This window comes from Leptonychotes weddellii, chromosome 11 (genome assembly GCF_054177405.1).
Source record: "Leptonychotes weddellii isolate Sample4059 chromosome 11, ASM5417740v2, whole genome shotgun sequence".
Lineage (NCBI taxonomy): Eukaryota > Metazoa > Chordata > Mammalia > Carnivora > Phocidae > Leptonychotes > Leptonychotes weddellii.
The window spans coordinates 70,994,529-71,015,563 of NC_138379.1; the positions used below are offsets into that span (position 1 = coordinate 70,994,529).

Genomic DNA, 21,035 nt, shown 5'->3' on the forward strand with positions numbered 1-21,035 from the left:
TCTCTGCTTGCTAGCTGCTGGTCTTGCTTATGACTCCAAATTCTTATGGCTTGCAAATAAAGGTGATGGAGGAATGCAGAGGTGAATTAGACCCTGATACACATGCTCTGGGTCCTTAGAACAGGCTAGGGCAATCCCACTTCATGTGATTTGTCTTCTTGAGGGTGGCAAGGGAAGTGAAAGGAGCAACACTTGTGACTCGATGGTCTTGTTTTACAGTGGAGCATGGGTGACTCACTAGGGCATGTAAAAGTGCCAGAGAGACCAGAAGAAAGGGTAGAGGGAGAAGTCCATCAGGCCACACCATTAGGTGTCAATTTGAACAGAACACAGAGTCTTCTTTCCGGCCTTCAGAGAGGCCCTCCTCTACCCCTTTTATTTTTTAAACCCTTTGAGAGCAGGCTATAGTGTTTAGGTACTTCAATGAGTCACCCTTTTGGGTTTCTAAATACTCCCACTAGATGTTTTCCATTTGTCCCGATTTGGAAGGATCAATGGTGGGACGTGGGAGATGGGGGGATGCTCACAGAGAAGCATGTCTATATATATATATATATATATATATATATATGCTTATCAGGGAATAAGTATGGTACCCTTTGGGTGCATGCTAATGGATCTGTCTCTCTTTCCCCTACACAGGGCCTGGAGCAGTCATTGATGGTGTAAACTCGGCTTCTAGAGCACTGGCTTGTCTCTGGCTATCAGGGACCCTCTTTGCCCACTTCTTCATCAAGTTTTGATAAGAAATCATAGGTCCTCTGAGCAACGCCTGCTTCTCCATATCACAGACTTTAATCTACACTGCGGAGGGCAAACCAGTTTGGGCTTTTTGTTTGTTTGTTTCTGTTGTTCTTCTTGATTTTTTTTGCGGGGGGGTTGATTTATTTGATTTTTTTTCTCCAGTTTGAATGAGTGGGGTTGGGAGGAGGGGTGGGCAAAGTTCTACCATGTGTAGGATAATCATTCACTGGTGTGTCCAAAAATGGAATCTGTCCCTGCTACCTTGGCCTTTCCCTTTCCTCTGCTCCTCTCCTCATCATCCTCACTACCAGCCTCCCTTCCCCCCACACACCAAACCATAAGCTCCATTTGGGCAAAAACGTGCCTCATGATAAACACCCTGAAGACACAACTTGACTTATAATGTAGTGCACAGCAAGAGTTATATCCAAGTGTCCTATTATCTGTGTCTTTTAAGCTTTGGGCCATTTTCCTTATTATAATGTACATATCCCTCCCTCCATGCTTATTATTATCTAATTACATTCGGGTTCACATCCTTTCTTTCTGGGAAGGTATCTCAATATACCCATATCCATCTATATATATATATATTTTTTTTTTTTCTTATCTCCTTCTCTAGCCACTCTGCCCTATTAGCTTTCTCCATCAGCTATAGGGATTAAAGGTTTGGGGCTATGCACACAACCCAAAAGTAAAAGTTTAGAAGTCACTTGACCAAAAAAGGGGGAAGCACTTTGAGGATAGTACTCTTTAAAAAATGTTGTCTAACTCATAAAAAAAAAGATCCATAGATGACTCTTTAAAAAATGTTGTCTAACTCATAAAAAAAAAAAATGATCCATAGAAGCCTGATTATTTAGGGTTTATCAAGCTATTGAAGCAGTTATATGGTTATCCATCTACTCAATTGTTTGATTTATCTCTCCCTCCAATTATCTACCCACCCATTTTCCTCTGTAGCAATCTATTTACTGTTTATCAATCTATCAATGTAATTATCTAACACTTCTTTCTATTTCTTTCCCTAATACTATCAATTCATCACCATATTAATTTCTAATCATATCATGTCTATTCCATTGTATTCATTTGTACTCTACCTTCAGCAGACATTGGCATCTTCAAAAATACCTATCGACTTTCTTATGAAAGCCAGTGGTCTCACAGGCTAACAACATAGAAAAGCAATATGTCAAGGACTCTTTGGAATGTGGTATCCTATCCATCCAAAGTAGTTAACAGATGGACCAAAGTAGCAATCTAAGGATCAGTCACTCACTATTCCCAGAAGAGACTGTGTTTCCAAAAGCATCTTCTTGGGAAGCATATCAGCCCTGGAAAAGCCTTGATCAATACTGTGGGCTCTTTTTTTTTTTCTTTCACACTTGAAGGACCAAGGTGGCAAGCTTCATGTTTCTCTCAGCCTTTCAAGAGAGTGTATGTCGGGAACCCATGGGACTTACTCCACGGCTGGCTTTTCTTAATAGCAAGAACATAGAGAGAAAACACATATCTGTCCCTGTAGTGTGACGAGAGCAGTCCACCTGTCTGAGTGCAATGACTTCAGCTATTGTCTCCTCCCTGTTCCAGTTTTGGTTTAATCTGTTTGAAAACTATCCAGTATAAAGCTGATGGAAGCCAATTACATGGCGGGTGTGTTGACAACTCTGGTATTTGTTTCAGGAAGCTCTTCTGAGCTGAGGGCACTTGAGCAACTGACTTAATTTCCAAGCACTTGATTAACACAACACTGCAAACAGGAGGGGAATGTGTAAATGACACACAATTTCCTCTGATATAGACCGCTTCTCCAGTGGCTCTGGGGAAGAATGTCCTCAGTGTTCCATGTTCAAATCAGATCCAGCAGACAAATAAGAGCTGACTGGACTTTATTGCATCATCTCCTGGGACAAGAAGGACTCAGACAGCAAGGGTGCCTATAATCTGAAAGAATGGCATTGAAAACCATGCAAAGTTGTGCCCCTCTTTACCTATACCACAAGGACTGACCTACTGAGAGGATGAGAAAAAGCATCAATGGTGACTGTCTCACAGACCTGCCCTGCCTCAGTTGGAAAACTTTCAGGTCCACAGTCTAAATAAATACGAGCTTTATAGAGCTCCGTTCTCTAAATGCTTAATTGATCTTCTTCCTCCAATATAAATGGCTTCTTTGTTTTGTCCATAATGGCACATGAACATGACATAAACAGGCGGGGAATATATTCTTAGATATATATACATGCATAAATAGATACACAAATTCAAAGGTAGGCAGTCTTGGCATACAAAAAGCTAGGCACTTTCATAAAAGTTGGAGCTGGTACAAGTGGAATTAATATTACATTTGCCAGCTGTAAACAGACATCTGCATTTCCTAGTGAGCTGCCAGGAGCCAGATTCTGGAACATGAATGACGTGCCAAAAGCAGTGTATTGATTCCAAGTTCCAGGGACAATCAGGAGCAGACGCAAAGTCAGAATTAAAGGTCGGACATCAATGTTTCAGATCTGTCATCACGTTCAGCACCTGGAGTCGGGTTGGTGTCAGACATTGTATGGGAATTCAGTGTGTCATTTGAGTGTTCTACTGATAATAAATGTGTTACTTTGGAGTAAAATAAATGTGGAGGCTCTGGGGAGTGGATGGTCTTGGAGAACACAGCGCTTGAAGTGGACAAGCTATACGTGTTCTTCATGCCAAGACTTGTTCTAGAGGAAGGGACCCATCCTTATTTGACCAGGAAGATCACCAGAACTTGTTGAATACAATAATAAGGCTGGGTCTCAGTGTAATTATGGAACTCTATGCTGCCTTCTTCCACTGGATATCAGGAAACATTTCTGGTGATTACCTATTCCAGCCATGTTTCAGAGGGAAAAAAATCCTACAGTCAATCCTCATCAGTCTGGGATCAAGAAAACCAAGTAAATAAGACCCAAGGAAACTGGGCACTAAGAAAGAAAATGGCTCTTCATCTCTTTAGACATACTCCAGCTTCTGTGTTGTTTGGGTTACTTTCTTACATAGAAGAGTAGCCGTTACCCAACATTTGAAGCACATAGAACATTAAATGCTTACTAAAGACAATATCCACACTCACATATGCTTTTTCAATTTCCCATGGAGGGTAGATGGATAAAGCCTGCTGGATAGATTTTTTTCAAGGTGCCAATGATAAGGGATAGGGGCCGGGGCTATAAAGAAGATAAGCAAAACTCTGAACAACCTATGACTCTTCATAGGCTTTCCACATGGGAAGGAAACCAACTAAGGCTTATCAGGAGATTAGGTGAGAGAAATGCAACAATGTAGTTACTCTGAAACCTTCCCCCTTCCCAAAACACAATTAATATGTATTTCCCCCAAAGTAATGCCAATGAAAATGCTAGTGTTAAGGCTCTGGCCAAGCTTGTTTTTTGGTAGTTTAATGTCAAGTGCCTGATACAGTCATCTGCAAGTCTAAGCAAGTGTGTTTAATTTTTCTCATTCTTGTTTTAACTGGGGGAGAGGGGACGTATAAGTGAGCAGTGGTCAAAACACGCACATATGTTATGCAGAGGGCATTGTATACGTCTGTTCTGCTGCAATTGTGCTCAGTGGAACAGAAGGAAAGGTAAGGCTTTGTATCAAAAAGAGGGCTTAGTCTTTGTCCCCTGAAAGCTGTGCCTCATACTAGTTGATACATTCCACCGGTTGGGCAGTTCCTTCTCAAAACCTGGGTGGGAAGTATGCTTTGGGACTCCAGAAACTTCACAGCTGAGGCTAAATGTAGGTCCTGTTTCTGCATGGGTCCAGTCAACTTGCTCTCAACATGGAGGTGCTAGCATGTTCTACTTATGTTGGAAGGACTCTTTTTGTGAAAAAAGCAGAGAACCTCAAAGTGAGCAGTCAATCTCAAAGGAAGCTTATCACTGCCATTGCATCAGGAGTGGATATAAATGGAAAGCTCTAGTTGTGGTTGGCGCTTCTAGTGCCAAAGGAAATTATTTTCTCCTCTGTAGTTGTGTATGGATGTCATAAGCCCCATCGGTAGAAGGAGGGGAGTAATGGCTGAAGTTGAAGTGGGATATGGGTGTGGGGTCATCTTTTCCAATTTGACCCTGAGTCCTCACCTGGAACCAGCCTACCTCCCCTCCCCATCTACCCCCTCAAAATTTTTTAATTTTTATTTTTTTAAGATTTTATTTATTTATTTGACAGAGAGACAGTGAGAGCAGGAATACAAGCAGGGGGAGCAGGAGAGGGAGAAGCAGGCTTCCTGCTGAGCAGGGAGCCCGAGGCGGGGCTGGATCCCAGGACCCTGGGATCATGACCCGAGCTGAAGGCAGACGCTTAATGACTGAGCCACCCAGGCGTCCCCTCAGAATTTTTTTAAAGTAAAGTTTAATCTCTTTGGAATTGGGGAAGGGGCATAAAATTCTTCCCGTTGGCAAATTCACTTTTTTATCTTTTCCTCCAATAGTGAGAATGTTTTCTTTTTGTTTCACACAGGCTCTATTCTTAGAAACTTACACCCAATCTCCTCTTCTGCTATCCAAAGATTCCCTTTTGATTTTAAGACAAATAAGTTTGAGCAGTTGCAGTAAAACTTCACAGGTGTGTAACTAGGAAAGCAACATTTTCAAAAGATACCATAGGATGAGAACTACTAATGATCACTAAAAGCAAACAAATAAAAATGCCAGTCTCATTTCCCTCATTTCTTACTTAAGAGAAGAGAAGTAAATGAAAGGAGGAAGAAATAGGTTTGCAATTAAAAGATGGGGCAGAAAGACAGAGCTGAACCAATGCAATTTAGCCTTCAGGTGCAGGATCCTCAGAGTCCAAAGGAATCTGGAATGGATTTAATTAGGCGCCATTGTCTTCATCCTGAAAGTAAGCAGCTAAACCTCATTTCCAGTATTTTGAAATAGCTTCCTTTTTGTTTCTTTCAATGGTGCCCTTTTAAAGGCATACAGTTGTTCCACGCCACTGAGTGGAGAAAGAAAGATTGTGAACCCTCTACTATCCTTCTAGGGCCACATTCTACGTTATTGGCAGATTTATAAGGATATCAATAATAGCAATGATAAGTAATAGCTGCCCTTGTGTTAGTTAAAGGGAGCATTTTTAATCATTCAAAAACTGTTGTGACATGTAAAGTGCAGTTGTGAGGAATGTGTGGGTGTACGAAAATGTATCTGTCAATTTCAGAGTCCTCTAGATTAAAAAAAATTAAGACTTATCAATGGTGCCATTATAGCTGTGTCAGACGATGGGTGTGCCCATTCTCACAATTATCCTTGAAATAAATCTATGTTAAAATGCTTTAAAAAATTATCACATGATACAAGAGTATAACTTCTAGAGTTCTTTTTCTTTTATTTTCTTTCTTATTTTTTCCTTCAAAAATCAATGAAGACTTGATTTCTGTCAATAATTGTATTAAGGGTGAATATACTACCTGAATTTTGTGCATGTTACATTGTAGTTGTAACCTTTTCTAATTCAGGATGAATACGAGATGGTTGTGATTGTGCAGTGTATCAATAAAGTTCGAAGAAATTTGTAACTTTTGGGGGGCTGTTTATTAGGACATCTTACTGAGTATCCAGGAATGGAGAAAAGCAGGCTATGCTTTTCCCATATGCTTCTCTCATATGTGTGTATAGGCTTTGGGGAGTGATGTAGTCAGAAAACTGAGTAGCCTCCCCACTCTCTCTCTCTCTCTCTCTCTCTCTCACACACACACACACACACAGAGTAGAAGGCATTCTAGGTATTTTCCATATTATACCTATATATCTAATATCTATGCCATTTACAAGTAATATAAAATGTAGCTGCAGCCTCAAAGTCTAAATTATTTATTGACCTAAGCTAAAATGAAATCAGAAAAGAAGTTTCAGAAAAATAATGACCAGATTCTGCTCAGTTTGGACACTCCTTAACAGTTCCTGTGGTTTGAATCCACTGAATTAAGAAACATTTTGACAAGAGTAAGTATGAGAAAATATGGTGACTATGCTATACATTTATTATTAAAAGTGTATTTCATTGGATTGTCTCTCCATCTTAGGTTTATTATTGTATACATATGGGAAATAGCCTAAGAAAGTGACCTGGAGAAGAAGTTCCCTTCCTCTGATTGCCTTTTCTGAAACAGACTTCTCTTTCAAGAAAACTCCAACACCTCTACCTTCATCACACGCCCATCTGCTTTTCTGAGGGAATGGATATTAACCTGTTTCTTACAACTTAGCTAGCTCATCTTTATACATCAGCTAACCCTTCCTAGTTTGGCCATTAACTATATATGTGATCTTGGACTGGACACTTGACCTTGCTTCTCTTTGATTCCTCATCTGCATCAATTTTGAATTTATACGTGATGGTAAGTTCTAGTTCAAAATTCTCAGGGCAGTTTTTGTTTCTCTTTCAACAACTGGATTTATCACGACTACCCCCAAATAAGGCCTATGGCCAAAGGTTAATTAATAGTTTTGGAATTCAGCAGAAAGTGAGTTGAAATTCTTCAGTTGACTTTACAGCATGGCTATCTCCTCTGGCCAAGACCCTGAGCTAGATTTATGAGGCTTATTTCTTATTGGGTTCCTAGGTAGACAAGGGCTCATTTCCAAACTTTTAAAACTCAGTCTCCCCCACAGGGGATGGAACACAGAGAACTCGATAGACTAGGTCATGTTCTTCGTAAATTAAAATACCAAGGAAATGGTGGTACCAATGATTGAGAGTTTCCAGTTTCCTCAGACTCATTGTAAAATTATAACTTATCAGGGAAACAAAATCCAGTTCCCCTTATCATCTTAATACCTTTAGTGCTCCCCTTTACTGCCTCCTTTTTCTTCTTCTTTTTAATCATCCTCTTCTCATCCACACCTGACAGTCTCCTGCTTCTGTTCATACCACAGCATTTACCCATCTATTGGCTCTCCTGCTGGCATAGACATTCACTGGTCTTTCATTGCATCTGGCCACTCAGCTCCATCAGTTTTCTGTGTACCAATTTATTCTTCCATTAGCAAACCACTCACCTCTTCATTCACATATTATTTCCCCATTTATCTAACCTTTATTCTATCTATTTTCTCATGCACTTCCATCATATTACTGTCCCCATCTATTTATTTAAACCATCTATCTTTCCCTTACCTGTCAATCCATCCACCAAGCATCCTCCAACTAGCCTTTGGCAGAAATACCTATTTACCAAGCCACTTCAAGGTAATGAAAATCTTTGCTGTTATCTCTTCATTCTGCAAGGGAGGCTCTATCTAGGTATTCTTAAGCACGGCAGCTAAATGATTGGATACGTTTTTGTTATCTTCACCAAAAATACACCCTATTAAAAACATATATAGAGAGAAGGGCTTTAGGAAATATATTAAGGGCATACTTTTTCCTATCAATCAGGTTGTGTTACAGTAAGAAAAGAATGGAGAATTGGGAGCAGAGTGGAAACACCCAGATGAGCATATGTCGATGTTTAATTTTCTAACACTGGGAATGCAGTCTTTCAATGAACAAAACAAATGGCTGAAGAAACAAACAGGAGAGACCTCAACTGGCAACTATGCCTTCTTTTCTCTTTGATTTTCTGTTGGATAAATTATTTTGATGAAAATTTGGAAGGGGGTGTTAATTGGTACCAAATCTTATGATCAGTTTTGGAAGCCAAAACCTTCAAACTACAAATGATACTACTTTCATGGAACATGTTCATTTGATCAGTAGAAAATCCTTTTTTTTTTCTTAATTTTTTTCCATTTATTCATTTGTTCATGCATTGCATTTAGTGAGGAACTCCCCTTACGGAGCTCAAATCTAAGATGTGAAAACAGCTATATAAAAAGAAAATTACAGTATAATTTTGCAAGTATTATGATACAGATATGAGAAAATGAGTGTAGTGGAAGCAAATATTGGGAAATGATTAGGAAGCTACTTTTATCCCCTAGGGATGAAAAGCTGGAAGATAGACAGCTAATATAGGCAGTGGATATGGTGAACAGACTATTGCTATGAAAATAAATGGGGTACCAGGACCAGGGCACATTCAGTGTTCAAGTATTTATTGACAGTGTGAATGATATCTGTTGGATGAATGAGTACCATGAAAGGAGTTCAACTGTAAATGTCCAAAGGACCACACTACTGAATTGGTGATAAAGTTGACACAAAATGTCCCAGAGAGGGAGACATATTACCTAGAATGTCAACTCTGGTTAGAATATAAAAGTTCATTTCCACGTGGGATCATCAAACATACTGTCTTCTATTGGATCTCAAAGCTCGAGAAAACTTTTTGATGAGGGGAAGAGAAAATAATTACTGGGAGTGTGGACATATCAGAGACTTGAAGAGTAAGAGTTGGAGATTAAGTGTGAAGTTGCTGAATAGTTTCCTCTAAACTGTTTCTCTAGACTAGACTTGCCTAGAACTCAAGGATTTAGAATGGAATACCTGGCTCATTTGCATTTAAATGTTTAGCAGCATCTCTTATTTCACAAGTAAGAACATTTACAGTTTTTGCCTCTTCATTATTTTCTGTATCTCGTAAGACATGTTTTCTTTTGTTTAGTTTATGTACTCAAACCACGTATTTTCTCTTCGGAGACATAGTGTAATGTAGTTTGGGGAAACTCATCTTTACACTCTGATGTCACAAGTTACAAGTTATGTTGCCTTGGACCAATTTCTTACGCTCTCTGGACCTCAGTCTTATCTTCATTAAAACAGTGGTCATAATATCCACCTCAGAAGATTGACTGTGACCTTATTGGATATGAATAGGTAAGGATGTTTAACAAAGTACGTGGTATATATTAGTTGCAAAATAAACATTACCTTTTTCTTCTGATTTTTTCTTTAGCCTTCCCTCAATGCCTTCACTTTCCTGAGCTTCTACAAAATCTAATTTTAACTATGTTTGCTTCTTTCAAAAAAAGGATATTTATATGTTATTTATTTGTTGAAGTTTAAAAAGGAGAAATAAATCTCTGAGTCTAGATTATTCAAGGATGCAAATCTGGAAAGTGGGAATATTTTTGGTAGTATCCCACAGGAATTTTAAAAACAACAGAGTAAAATTTAAATTCCAATCTAATAAATGTGTATTGGATAGCTAATATCTGACAAGTACTGAGGATACATACAGGAGAGACAGAGTGTCTATCTTCAAGAAGGTCTCAGTCCAGTGGAGGATTTAAAACTATAGCACAACATAGTAGGTACTGTTCAAGTGCTAGAGGTGCCCAGTAGAGGGCTCATGACCAGACACTAGGGCTCAAGGAACACTTTGAGAAGTGAGTCATAAAGAAGCAAAAGAAATTAGCTAAGAAAAGGGAGGGAAGGGGAAGAAGTGAGTGACGCAGAGGCTCATCCTTGATGAACCCATGCAGGCATGAGAAGCATAGCAAGGTCAAGAAACTGCATGTGTAGATTATCTCAAGAGAGGTGAGGGCAAAGGCAGAATGACAGGAGACTAGGTGGAATGGGTATGCAGGGGTGAGATCCTTAAAAAATTTACAAGAAAGAATGAGATGTTGGAATTTGTCCTAAAAGAGAAAGGGGAGACATAGAAGGATTTCATCAGCAGCGTGGCTAGATCAGATTGCAATTTGGAAAGATCACTGTGCCAGAGAGTGGATTAATGGGCATTGGTCAAACTGGCAAGGGAGACACGTTTTAGGGGCAATTTAAATAATTCAGGCGACAAATCATGAGGAGTATTCAGAAGAAGCAGGCAAGCCGGGATGATTTTTAGGGGGTAAATGAGAAGGACTAGATGCATAGGATGATGGGGAATGTGAAATATGGGGAATATTCCAGGTTTCTAACTTAGCTAACCGGGTGGGAGATAGCACCACTCTATGATTCTAAAACGTAGAAGGAGGAGGATGTCCCAACCAGTTTTTGATATATGCGTTTTCAAGCATCCTTAGAACTTCCAGGTGGAGAGGTTTAAGCACCATCAGCATGTTCCTGAATCATCTAATCATATCCATCATCATCAACAAGGGATGCCTGATTTCCTTCCTGTGCCTTCCACTTTAATTCCATAGGAAGTCTAGCTCCTTGGATCATCTGCAATTCATTTCTCATCCTCCATTTCCTCTGTATCTTGATTTTGTCTTACAAAGGTACTGTTTTTATTGCTTGTTGGGATAGAAGGGTAGAAGAGCAGTTCTCTGATTAGGCAGCCAGGAAGTAACAGATGATTTAAACGAGGCAGGGGGGAAATGGCACAGCTGTCCCACCACCCAGATGGGATTTGGCCCTTCTCAAGTTGACTGCAAAGGGCCAAACCACTCTTCCCTGGAGGATGAGAGAATTGCCGGGCACTGGGAATGTTTGAACGTGTTTTATTACAATTCATCCATTATGTTACAGTGAGGCAAGTCCTCTTTGTGTTATCATATTATCTGATCCTCACTTGTTTGCAGACAAATTTCAGAAAGGTGCTTAAGCTTCCAAACCTCATCAGTTAGCTACCACAAAGAGGAATACATTCCATTTGAATGACTCGAGGATATCAATATAATTCTACCTCTGTTCAAGTTTTTCTCCCAATGATCCCAGAGAGGCCCTTCTAAGACTAGGGGAGGCTGCATCTCTCAAAAAGCCATTGGTGTTTGGCTGCATCTCACAGCAACATGATTCAGCAGGTGGATCTATCAGTCTATGTCAACACAGAGCCATGTGAGTTTGCGCCCATAAGTATATGCTGCTCTGATGTGAGGCAGCAGACTTGCAAGTGCTAAAGAACTTGGTTCAAATCCTGATTCTCCTATAGACAGGTTGTGTGCCTGTGAGTTTATAGCACAATCTCTTGCAGCCTCGGTTTCCTCATCTACAAAGTAGCACTAGTAATACCTACGCTGTGACACCACCGAGAGATGTATGAGGGAGGGCGCAGTGGGGAAGTAGCTGGCAAGTTCCTGGCCTGTAGGGGCTTGGCACAGGCAGGTAGCTGATAAATGAATTTATTTCATTCACTCTCTGGCTCTGTCTTAGCATCCCTACCACATATGACAATCTAGAGGGCAAAGTGTAAGGGATGGTTCTGCGTAAATACCACATTCTCTGATTTTTTGTTCAGATCACATGAAATAAAACATGTAGGGGGAACTAGAGAGTACCTAGAAAAGTGTCCAGCTTCTACGTGTTAAATAATATCTACTTCCTTCTCCCCTTTCTCCTATGCCTCCACGCAGTCGCTGGGGCATAAACAAACCAACTACAGATGCACAGAGGACGTCTGTTCATTCCCTGATGCCTGGGTCCTGCCGGGTGTGGGGTGCTCTCTGGGTTGGTTGTCCCTGAGGGAGGAGGCGGGCTGGCAGTACCCATGGATCCTGCTCCTGCACCCTCGCTCTTGTTCCCTGCTCGGTGGATTTGCAAGGACGGTTGCTCTGGTTACAAGACCAGAGTACTTCAGTTTCTGTCTCTTTATGGGTAAAGGTCTCGGCGGAATCAGCTTATTAGAGAAAGAGCTGCACGGTTGAGTCAGCTAGGACAGTAAAAGGGACTCATCGGAGGGGCTGAGCTCCAAAGGCACTGGCTCTTCTCTTGATGAAGCCAGGGTCCCAGTCTCAGTGCCGCAGCAGGCAGCACGGACAGCCCCATTTGTGACTTCTCCTTGTCTGCTATTTTCCATCTCCTGTGACAGTGACTCCAGCACCTGAGTCAGTCTGCTTGTTTGAATGTGTCCCCTTTGGCGTCAGTTCCTTGTTGAGTTACTCACAGAATCCTCGATCGTCCCGGCCTTGCTCTTTCCTGTGCTGATCTGTACCGGGGGGCAGTTTCAGCACCGCTCAACCTGCCCCCTCCCTCCTCTTAATTCTTACCTTAAGGAACTTGAAACTGCTGAGGAAGAGAGTAAGACAGGAAGTGGAAGGTGCCAGGGGAAGCGAAGAGTACCGTCTTGTGAATATGTTTTTTGTTTTCACACCGTGCAGTCCACAGGTTAAGGATATTTTAGCAGACCCATCCCTGGTACATAACATCACAACAGTAGCAAAGTGTGCATAGGGGTAGGCAGGGAGAGGCAGAGCGAGGGCCAAAGGCCTCTAACGCTGATATGTTTATTGAAATCACACAAGGAGCTGGGAGCTTTCACGTGTACTAATTCATATAATATTCAAAACAACCTCAAGAGTGATGTATTATCCTTACTGCAGCTCAGAGGCACAATGCTAGAGATCAGCAGGGTTAGGAATCCCACGCAGCTCCATTCGATTCCACACTGTATACTCTTTCCTTTTCAAAACCAAATTGCTCCCTGTTCTCGGGGTTGACTTCATGTTCCAGAAACACACTGGGTTCTGTCACTGAACACAAGAGCAGGTCAGTTGTCTTTTGTAAGTCAGCCTTCTTTGTGAGCTTCCAAGATCAAAGTTCTATCTCTTGGAAAAAATGGCACCAGGTCCCTAGACAATCTCCTGGCTCGAAGGATCAGGTCTAGAAATGGCTGTGCTCTTCAGCCCTGACCCTTCCCGCTTTCCCATTGAGGAACAAACACCTGGTAGTGTTGGCTGAAGTGTGTCTGACCCTTAACCATGCACAAGTCTGAGAGTCATGGAAAAGCAACATAGAGGAAAAAATTGTCAATTATGCAAAGAACTGAGCAAAGAATTTAATTCCAGGCTCCAAGTACACAATTCTGTATCATATAAGTAAGAAGAAATAGCTTTTCTTGGTTTTCTAGTTTGGATAAAACAAAAGAGATCCACAAAAAATCACTACCTAGGAAAGTAGATTATAGACAATGGAGTGTATATGGACTGTTGAGTCAAATGTGACTCCATTGAGGCATATGGGAAGCACTGACTTTAAATAAATATAAATGTGTATGTCTATGTCAAAATGTCTCTTTTTCCTCATTTCTTCATCTGTCTATCATCTATCCTCCATCATCCTCCCTGAAACTAACTCAATGACAGCAGGTCATCTGTGTGTTTGCTATTTCCCAAACACCTACTAGAGTGCCTGGCACACGGTAAACTCAGTATCTATTCAATGAGTGCATCTATGGATTTTGAGATGAGAAAAAACATGATCAAAATGGTCCTGTGAGCAGAGACCTGGCAGCGATACACTGGACAGAGTGAAAGAAAAAACATCAGCACCAGTAGGGCAGGAAGTTGGGGAGGCAGAGAGCTCTGTGTGGTCCATATTTGTGATCATGAGTGTCTAATGTAGGGGGTGGTCATGGGTTGGAAAGGAACTTACAGATGTAAAAGATATTGAGAGGGAAGAAGTTTTTTGCCTACACTACTTCTTGTCTAAAAGGAAATAGGCCTGAATAGAACAGGTAGTCTCTTGTAATATTTTTTTTCTTTTTTTTGTGCTTGTTTTGCCTGTTTTCAATGGTAATACTAAGCTTATATTTTTATAAGTGTTCATGTTTTAAGAAGCTTGGGTCCCACCATTCATACTTTTCTGATGAAGCATCCACAACACTGAGGCCAATGACTTGTCCTAGGTCTCCCAACTACTTAGAACCTGAAAGAGAACTGGAGTCCAGGTTCCCTGGCTACGAGTCCTTTACGGGTCATCTTTCCTCCCCTGATCTGCTTCTGTTGTCACTCTAGAATCACAGTGTCCTTGTACCCTACCTCCTGCTCAGGGGAAGTCAAACTTCTATTTCCTCAATGGATTTTTCTTCTTAGTCACAGACAAGCCCCGTGACCCCAAAAGGGCAACACTTGCTCCACCTGCATTTCCATTCAGCTTTCACAGCACCTTTGTATCTTAACTAAAGGACAATGAGAACTCAACAGGAATAGGACATTCAACTGGCCTCACTTCTCATGGACTATCATGAATAAAGACTGAAAGGGGCAATGCAAGGAGGAAGTAGATTGGATTTCAGCCTTTGGACCAGTGGATTCCCAATATCCACGCCCCCCTTTTATTTTATTTATTTATTTATTTTTAAGATTTTATTTATTTGTCAGAGAGAGAGAGAGCACAAGCAGGGGGAGCGGCAGGCAGAGGGAAAAGCAGGCTCAGGGAGCCTGATGCGTGACTTGATCCCAGGAGCTTGGGATCATGACCTGAGCAGAAGGCAGATGCCCAACCGACTTAGCCACCCAGGTGTCCTGTCACGCCCCCCTTTTAAAAGCATCTACGGTGTGCTGGCACTGTACTAAGTCCAATCAAAAATCTAGTGGCTTTGGGGCGCCTGGGTGGCTCAGTCGTTAAGCGTCTGCCTTTGGATCAGGTCATGATCCCAGGGTCCTGGGATGGAGCCCTGCTCAGCGGGAGGCCTGCTTTTCCCTCTTCCACTCCCCCGGCTTGTGTTCCCTCTCTTGTTGTCTCTCTCTGTGTCAAATAAATAAAATCTTTGCTATGGTGAGCGCTGTGAATTGAGTAAGACTGTTGAATCACAGACCTGCACCTCTGAAACAAATAATACATTATATGTTAAAAAAAAAAAGAAGAAGAAGAAGATAGCAGGAAGGAAAAAATGAAGGGGGGGAAATCGGAGGGAGAGATGAACCAGGAGAGACTATGGACTCTGAGAAACAAACTGAGGGTTCTAGAGGGGAAGGGGGGTGGGAATGGGTTAGCCTGGTGATGGGTATTAAAGAGGGCACGTACTGCATGGAGCACTGGGTGTTATAAGCAAACAATGAATCATGGAACACTACATCAAAAACTAATACTGTAATGTATGGTGATTAACATAACATAATAAAAAATAAATAAAAAAATAAATCAATAAATAAAATCTTAAAAAAAAAAATCTAGTGGCATTAAATGTGGTCCCTGCCTCCTGGGAGCATAGTATAGAATTAGGAGGACCACACGAACATATGCACTAGTTCATATGATTAAAATGTTCAGTGGTGAGGTGCAGTCCTCAGATGTTACATCCCACTGAGAGAAACTTTGAAGGGTGATTGAATCACAGAGATTATTTTATTTTATTTTATTTATTTTTTTAAGATTTTATTTATTTATTTGAGAGAGAGAGAATGAGAGACAGAGAGCAGGAGAGGGAGGAGGGTCAGAGGGAGAAGCAGACTCCCCGCCGAGCAGGGAGCCCGATGCGGGACTCGATCCCGGGACTCCAGGATCATGACCTGAGCCGAAGGCAGTCGCTCAACCAACTGAGCCACCCAGGCGCCCACACAGAGATTATTTTAGATGAATAAATGCATTGCTTTCCTGTACACAGGCTCTCCCACCCAGGCAGGCCCAGGGAAGGCTACCTTAGGTAGTGAAGCTAAGAAGGAGGCCTAATCTCCCTGCCTCCCCGACCTAGTCCAACCAGTAGCTCTCAGGGCTCCATTGTTCTCTCCACAAACATTAAATAGCACTCACAGAGCAGCGGGAGGTCCAAATACTGGGGTGGGTGAGCACCCAGCTGCCACTGCCCGGAATACCACATCAGTAAACAGCACCACGGCAATCAATTTGGCTTTTTTGATGAAGACAAAACCATAGAGGAAAACCATTAGAAGAGGTAATAAAGGCCCTTCTTGTACAGTTAATAGAGAGCCTCCTGGATGGAACAAGCCCAGCTGTTGCTGCTGAAAATTTACTTCTGTTTTCAAGTTCAAATAGAGACTAAAACATTATCTTCGCGGGAATTGATTTTACGTCTTCCAAACACATATGTCACCTTAATTGTGATTTGTGTGATAGTTCAACTGCTGAAAGCTTTCGTTTATCTCTACCTGGTTAAACAACTTTAAATAATAACAAGTCAATATATCTGTCTACTGACCAGGGTTCTTCACACATCCCCAGAGCATACTGTTGAGGAAGAAAAAGGTCTTTAACCCTTCACAGCCCCAGCATCTGTCCCTCATTCATTTCCCCATGCTCGGTTTTAATGGGGAGATATAATCATTTAACAAATGAAATGAATAGAAATACGCGGGGCCTTCTCTGATGTACTTTCTCCTGCAGAGGCTGGTTTTTATTGTTGTTTTGTTTTTAATTTGTTTTGTTTTATTTTAGCCTCAATACATTCATTAAAAGAAAAAAGTCTGATTGTTGTCAAATTGATTTCCTCGTTCATTTTAGTTATAGAGACTGCTTTTGAACTGAGCTTGAGTAGAGAATATTAAAGATGGCAACTTGTTTTGGAAGACCCACATAAACAAAAAAAATCCATAGACTCACCATAGCATTTCTTATAAGACATACTTATAAGAACTCAAGCCTAGATTTCTTTGGAGATTAGAACATTTCGGTGATAATGGTGGTAATGGGGTAAAGTTTGGGGGTTTTCTTTGTTTTTTCGATGAGCTAAATCACTTGTCAGCCAGTAGGAAAGCAAGAAAGGAATAGGCCAGGAACCCGAAAGTGCATCTAGCCAGGGCCCTGTCCTGACTCCAAGGCCGAATGTAACTAGCCAGCAATAGGCTGTCCCTCTTTGCAAGGGTCAGCAGGCTCTCCTCTGTTCAGTGGTGTCAAGGGCCAGTAATGCAGACGGGGTTGGGGTCTGTATTTCCCCAGGCTGTCCCGACATTTCACCAGGTGACAAGGAGAGGGCACTGCCTGAATCCCCAGCTCTCTCTGTAGCTAGAATCCTCAGCTTCTTCCCCCCCGGCTGGTCTTGCTTCTGTATCACAGGCCAGTAAAGAGTGTTATGTGGAAAGGAGGTGATGAGATTTCACCTGCATCCAGCCTGCTGGGTGAAACCTGCCTTTGTTAGCATAGCACAAGAGGGAACAGGGAGGACCAGCATGCAGTTTCTGCTGGGGGAGAAAGAAATGTAAGTCAAACAAAACACACCATCCTTACATAGACTGCCATGAGTACGGCAGCCTGAGGGAGGCTATAAGTATCAGTGGGTGAGTTTAGTGTTAATTCATATGTTGAAGATTCTTTTTAAATTTTCACAAACTCTATTTTAGAGGTTTTGATTTCTTTGTTTTTCTGTCTATAGAATTCTAATCCAGACCTCCATTTAAAATGCATCTTCCCTGCCATGTCCTCGCTCTCTTTTCTCCCTCCCACTTCTCCCAAAAAGTCCTATGGACAGAGAGTAAGTACTAATATTAATAATAATACTACCCCTTATAACTGACCGATTGCTTATAAACAGTGAGCTGTGAAGATGGGAAGTTATCAGTAATTGCTAATTAAGAAAAGTCTTCTCTTGGGTTTGTGTTCATCTGATAAAGAACATTTCTTGACTTTTTCCTGCTTGTTCTCCCTTTGTTTTCCTTCAGGGCATGGACTGTGTATTAATTATCTGTGTATCCTCAGCTGTGAATGACTGACTGACTGACTGAATGAATCTATTTATTAATTTTTTATTCCATAGCTTGCTTCACGGGGTGCATGAACTTCCTCCTTTAATGTGGATATTAAAGTGACATCCCTATCAAGACTTTCTGGATGCCATCACGAAAGTGACTGTGTGCTACCCCCTGTCTTGTGGCACCCTGTGTCTAATGTACTCATTCTGTCTGTACGTACTGTTCATAGTCTATATGTGTGTTTGCATAGACAACATTACAAGAATACCAGCCACCCACTCCCACCTTTCCCAACACCCTATTAAATCAACTCTTGTCTTTTTTTTGTGTTTTCTATTTCTCTCCAGTTCCTGTCCTCATGCATGGGTGTTCTTAACAGAGATGTAAGCATAGCAAAGATAGAATTCTGTATTACAGTTAACAAAGATGCAAGTGGATGTCTTCTCCAGATGGTTCGTTTGGTCGGGGTAGTGTAGTGGTGAGTTAGACAGTACTTTGCTTGGTATAGAACGGCCACGAAATAAATATGTGTCAGTTGAATTAAATTAAAGGAACAAAAGTGCTGCTCACCTTCTGGATAGGAGCAGAATATTCTTACATGGAATCTAAGGCTGGAGCCAGAGGAACCTCAGTAAATGTCTCCTTCAGTTTTCTAATCTAAACAAACTGTCTAACTCACTAAACTTTCTAAATTCTTTACAACTGGCTCCAAGGGAAAGGCAAGAAGGAGGAGCCGTCAGCGAGAGGAGGTGCGCAAATTCCCACTGTTCTGCAGAGCTGAGGAAGGACCCGGCAGGGGGCAATGGAAACACTTGACACGCAGGACAACTCCAATATGATTCAGTACTTACCTTGCAGATGAAGAAACTAAAATCCAAAGAAAAAAATTGCCTAATAACACAAAGCTAGGCAAAAACTGATATCTTGAGCCCACGCTTTCTAGCCCGGGGGGCTCTTTCATCTAGGCTGGGCAGGCCTTCTACAGAGCCCTGGCCAGGGAGCGAAACCCTTCTTCTTCCTCTGGAGGGATTCTCAGCTCCTCCTTGTCTACAGCACGCCTTCCGAGGATCTCTTGAGATCCAGTAGATTGTGCCCAGGACCAAAGGCCCTCACTGCAGTGGGAAGTGAGAAGGGAAAAAGTCTCCTTGGGGCCGGGAGACCTGCTTAGTTATTTGTTACTTATACTATAGAATCCCTTTCACAGTTTTGCTCTGGGGAAGTCAGCAGTGAAATGCATGCTCCTGGTGGAGGGCGCAGGTAGCTGCAGTGCCCCCCCTTCACCCCGGAAAGTGCTCCACTTCTTCCTTCGTGCACAGGGGGGCACTAGCAATACATCAGCGCAGCCCCAGAACCTCAAGCTCTGCAGCTGCTGGGGAAGGACTTAATTACACTCACTTCCCAGTGAGCATAGCTCGCTCTTCAGCGAGCCAGTTCTGCATTGCAGACCTGCTGGCTATGCTAGTTCAAATGTCACCTCCTTTAGGAAACCTGGCCTTCTCTGGTTAACCCCACTTCCCCGGGGTCACGCCTAATCCTCCTGTTTCCCCAGCCTCGCGGTCAGTTGGCCTTTTACCTTCACATCAAACATGCTGCTTTTTAAAGTATCCCTAGATATTTCTCTTTGTCTTCTTTTATTTAAGCTCCCTTTGTGCAAAGGCCATGTTTCCTCCTGTTGGTCCCAATAGAGAGCTGTGTCCATGGCGGGGCAGTTGGTAAACGTGGTGTGAGGGAAGCATAATCCTGACACCCTCCATTGCCCTGTGACCTCAGGCAAGTCCTTTTACCTCACTGAGCCTCAGTTTCTTTGTCTGTGGAATTAAGAATAATCATGGTATCTCAGGGCTGTTTGAGAATTACTGAGTGAAAAGTATGTGTGAGTGCTTTGCAGGGGGCCTGAGCGCAGAAGGTGCTTTATAACTGCTCCCTAGATCCATATAATGCCAGAAGGATACCCTCACTCTGCACTGAAGAACGTGTGTAGTTTCTGTGCCATTTATTTATAGCCGGCCCTATGCAGGGCACCAGATAAGCTCCCCGAAGAAGACACAGTTCCTGCTCTCAAGGAGCCCAATGGGGGCAATTGGAACAAGAGCAACTAAATGTAAAGTCATCTTGCTAGGGTCAGGATGCTAGGAGAAGCCGAGGGAGGGATGTGTCTGTACCCACCTGGAAGACAGCCCAGGAGTGCAGAAGAGAATTTTCACTACCCCTTTTCCCCAGAACTAAGGCAACTAAAATGGGAATAAGGAATGTGTGGACATCACTCTTCTGTTGTTTTCCAACCCCACCCCTCAGGGCCCCTAGAATGCTGCTGACAATAGAGTAAGACAAAGAAATCCAGGGTGGACTTCTTGTCCTGCCCCTACCCCTGAACAGTGTCTCCCTGAGGCACTCTCTTACCTTTGTAACAGGAGACAGTCCTCCCATCCATAAGGTTGTTGAAAAAATTTCAATAAGATACACTCCTGGGCGCCTGGGTGGCTCAGTTGGTTAGGCGACTGCCTTCGGCTCAGGTCATGATCCTGGAGTCCCGGGATCGAGTCCCGCATCGCGCTCCCTGCTCGGCGGGGCGCCTGCTTCTCCCTCTGACCCTGCCCCTTCTCATGTACTCTCTCTCATTCTCACTCTCTCAAATGAATAAATAAATTTAAAAAAAAAAAAGATACACTCCTAATATGCAAAGCAGTGATTGAAAAGAAATGCTTGCTAGTTTCCTTTCCCTTCTCTGAGGAGGACCAAAGTTCACAGGTCTAGCGTCATCTTAGATTTCCCCTTCTTTAGTGCCCCGAGTCTCAATGTCCCTCCACTCTCTTCTAAGAGCCTCACATGCACTCTGAGCAAAAGTTTTTACACCAACCCTGAGAACTGGAGCACAGAAAGGCAGCAGGATTAGTTCATGGAAGATAACACTGAAGTCAGTGAAAGACCAGTATGTTTGCTCTTTTGGGGTTTATTTGCATTTAAGACAAATGAGCTCTGCTAACCTTAAGACTCTCTAAGGGGTAGCATGTATTCAGGGATCAGGTTGAGTTAGAAGTTTCCATCACTTTGGATCAAAGT

General features: G+C 42.2%; 1 protein-coding gene across 2 annotated transcripts in view; it reads left to right on the plus strand.

The window, feature by feature from the left end:
- The window catches only part of OPCML (opioid binding protein/cell adhesion molecule like), a 1,015,190-nt gene extending 994,798 nt beyond the window's left edge, over positions 1–20,392 (plus strand). For both annotated transcript variants that reach the window (XM_081799083.1, XM_081799082.1), the window contains exon 8: positions 643–20,392. In XM_081799083.1, coding sequence (XP_081655209.1) covers positions 643–743 — 101 coding nt within the window. In that variant the 3' untranslated portion in view covers positions 744–20,392. The remainder of the gene's footprint in view (positions 1–642) is intronic.
- Positions 20,393–21,035: the final 643 nt, after the last annotated feature.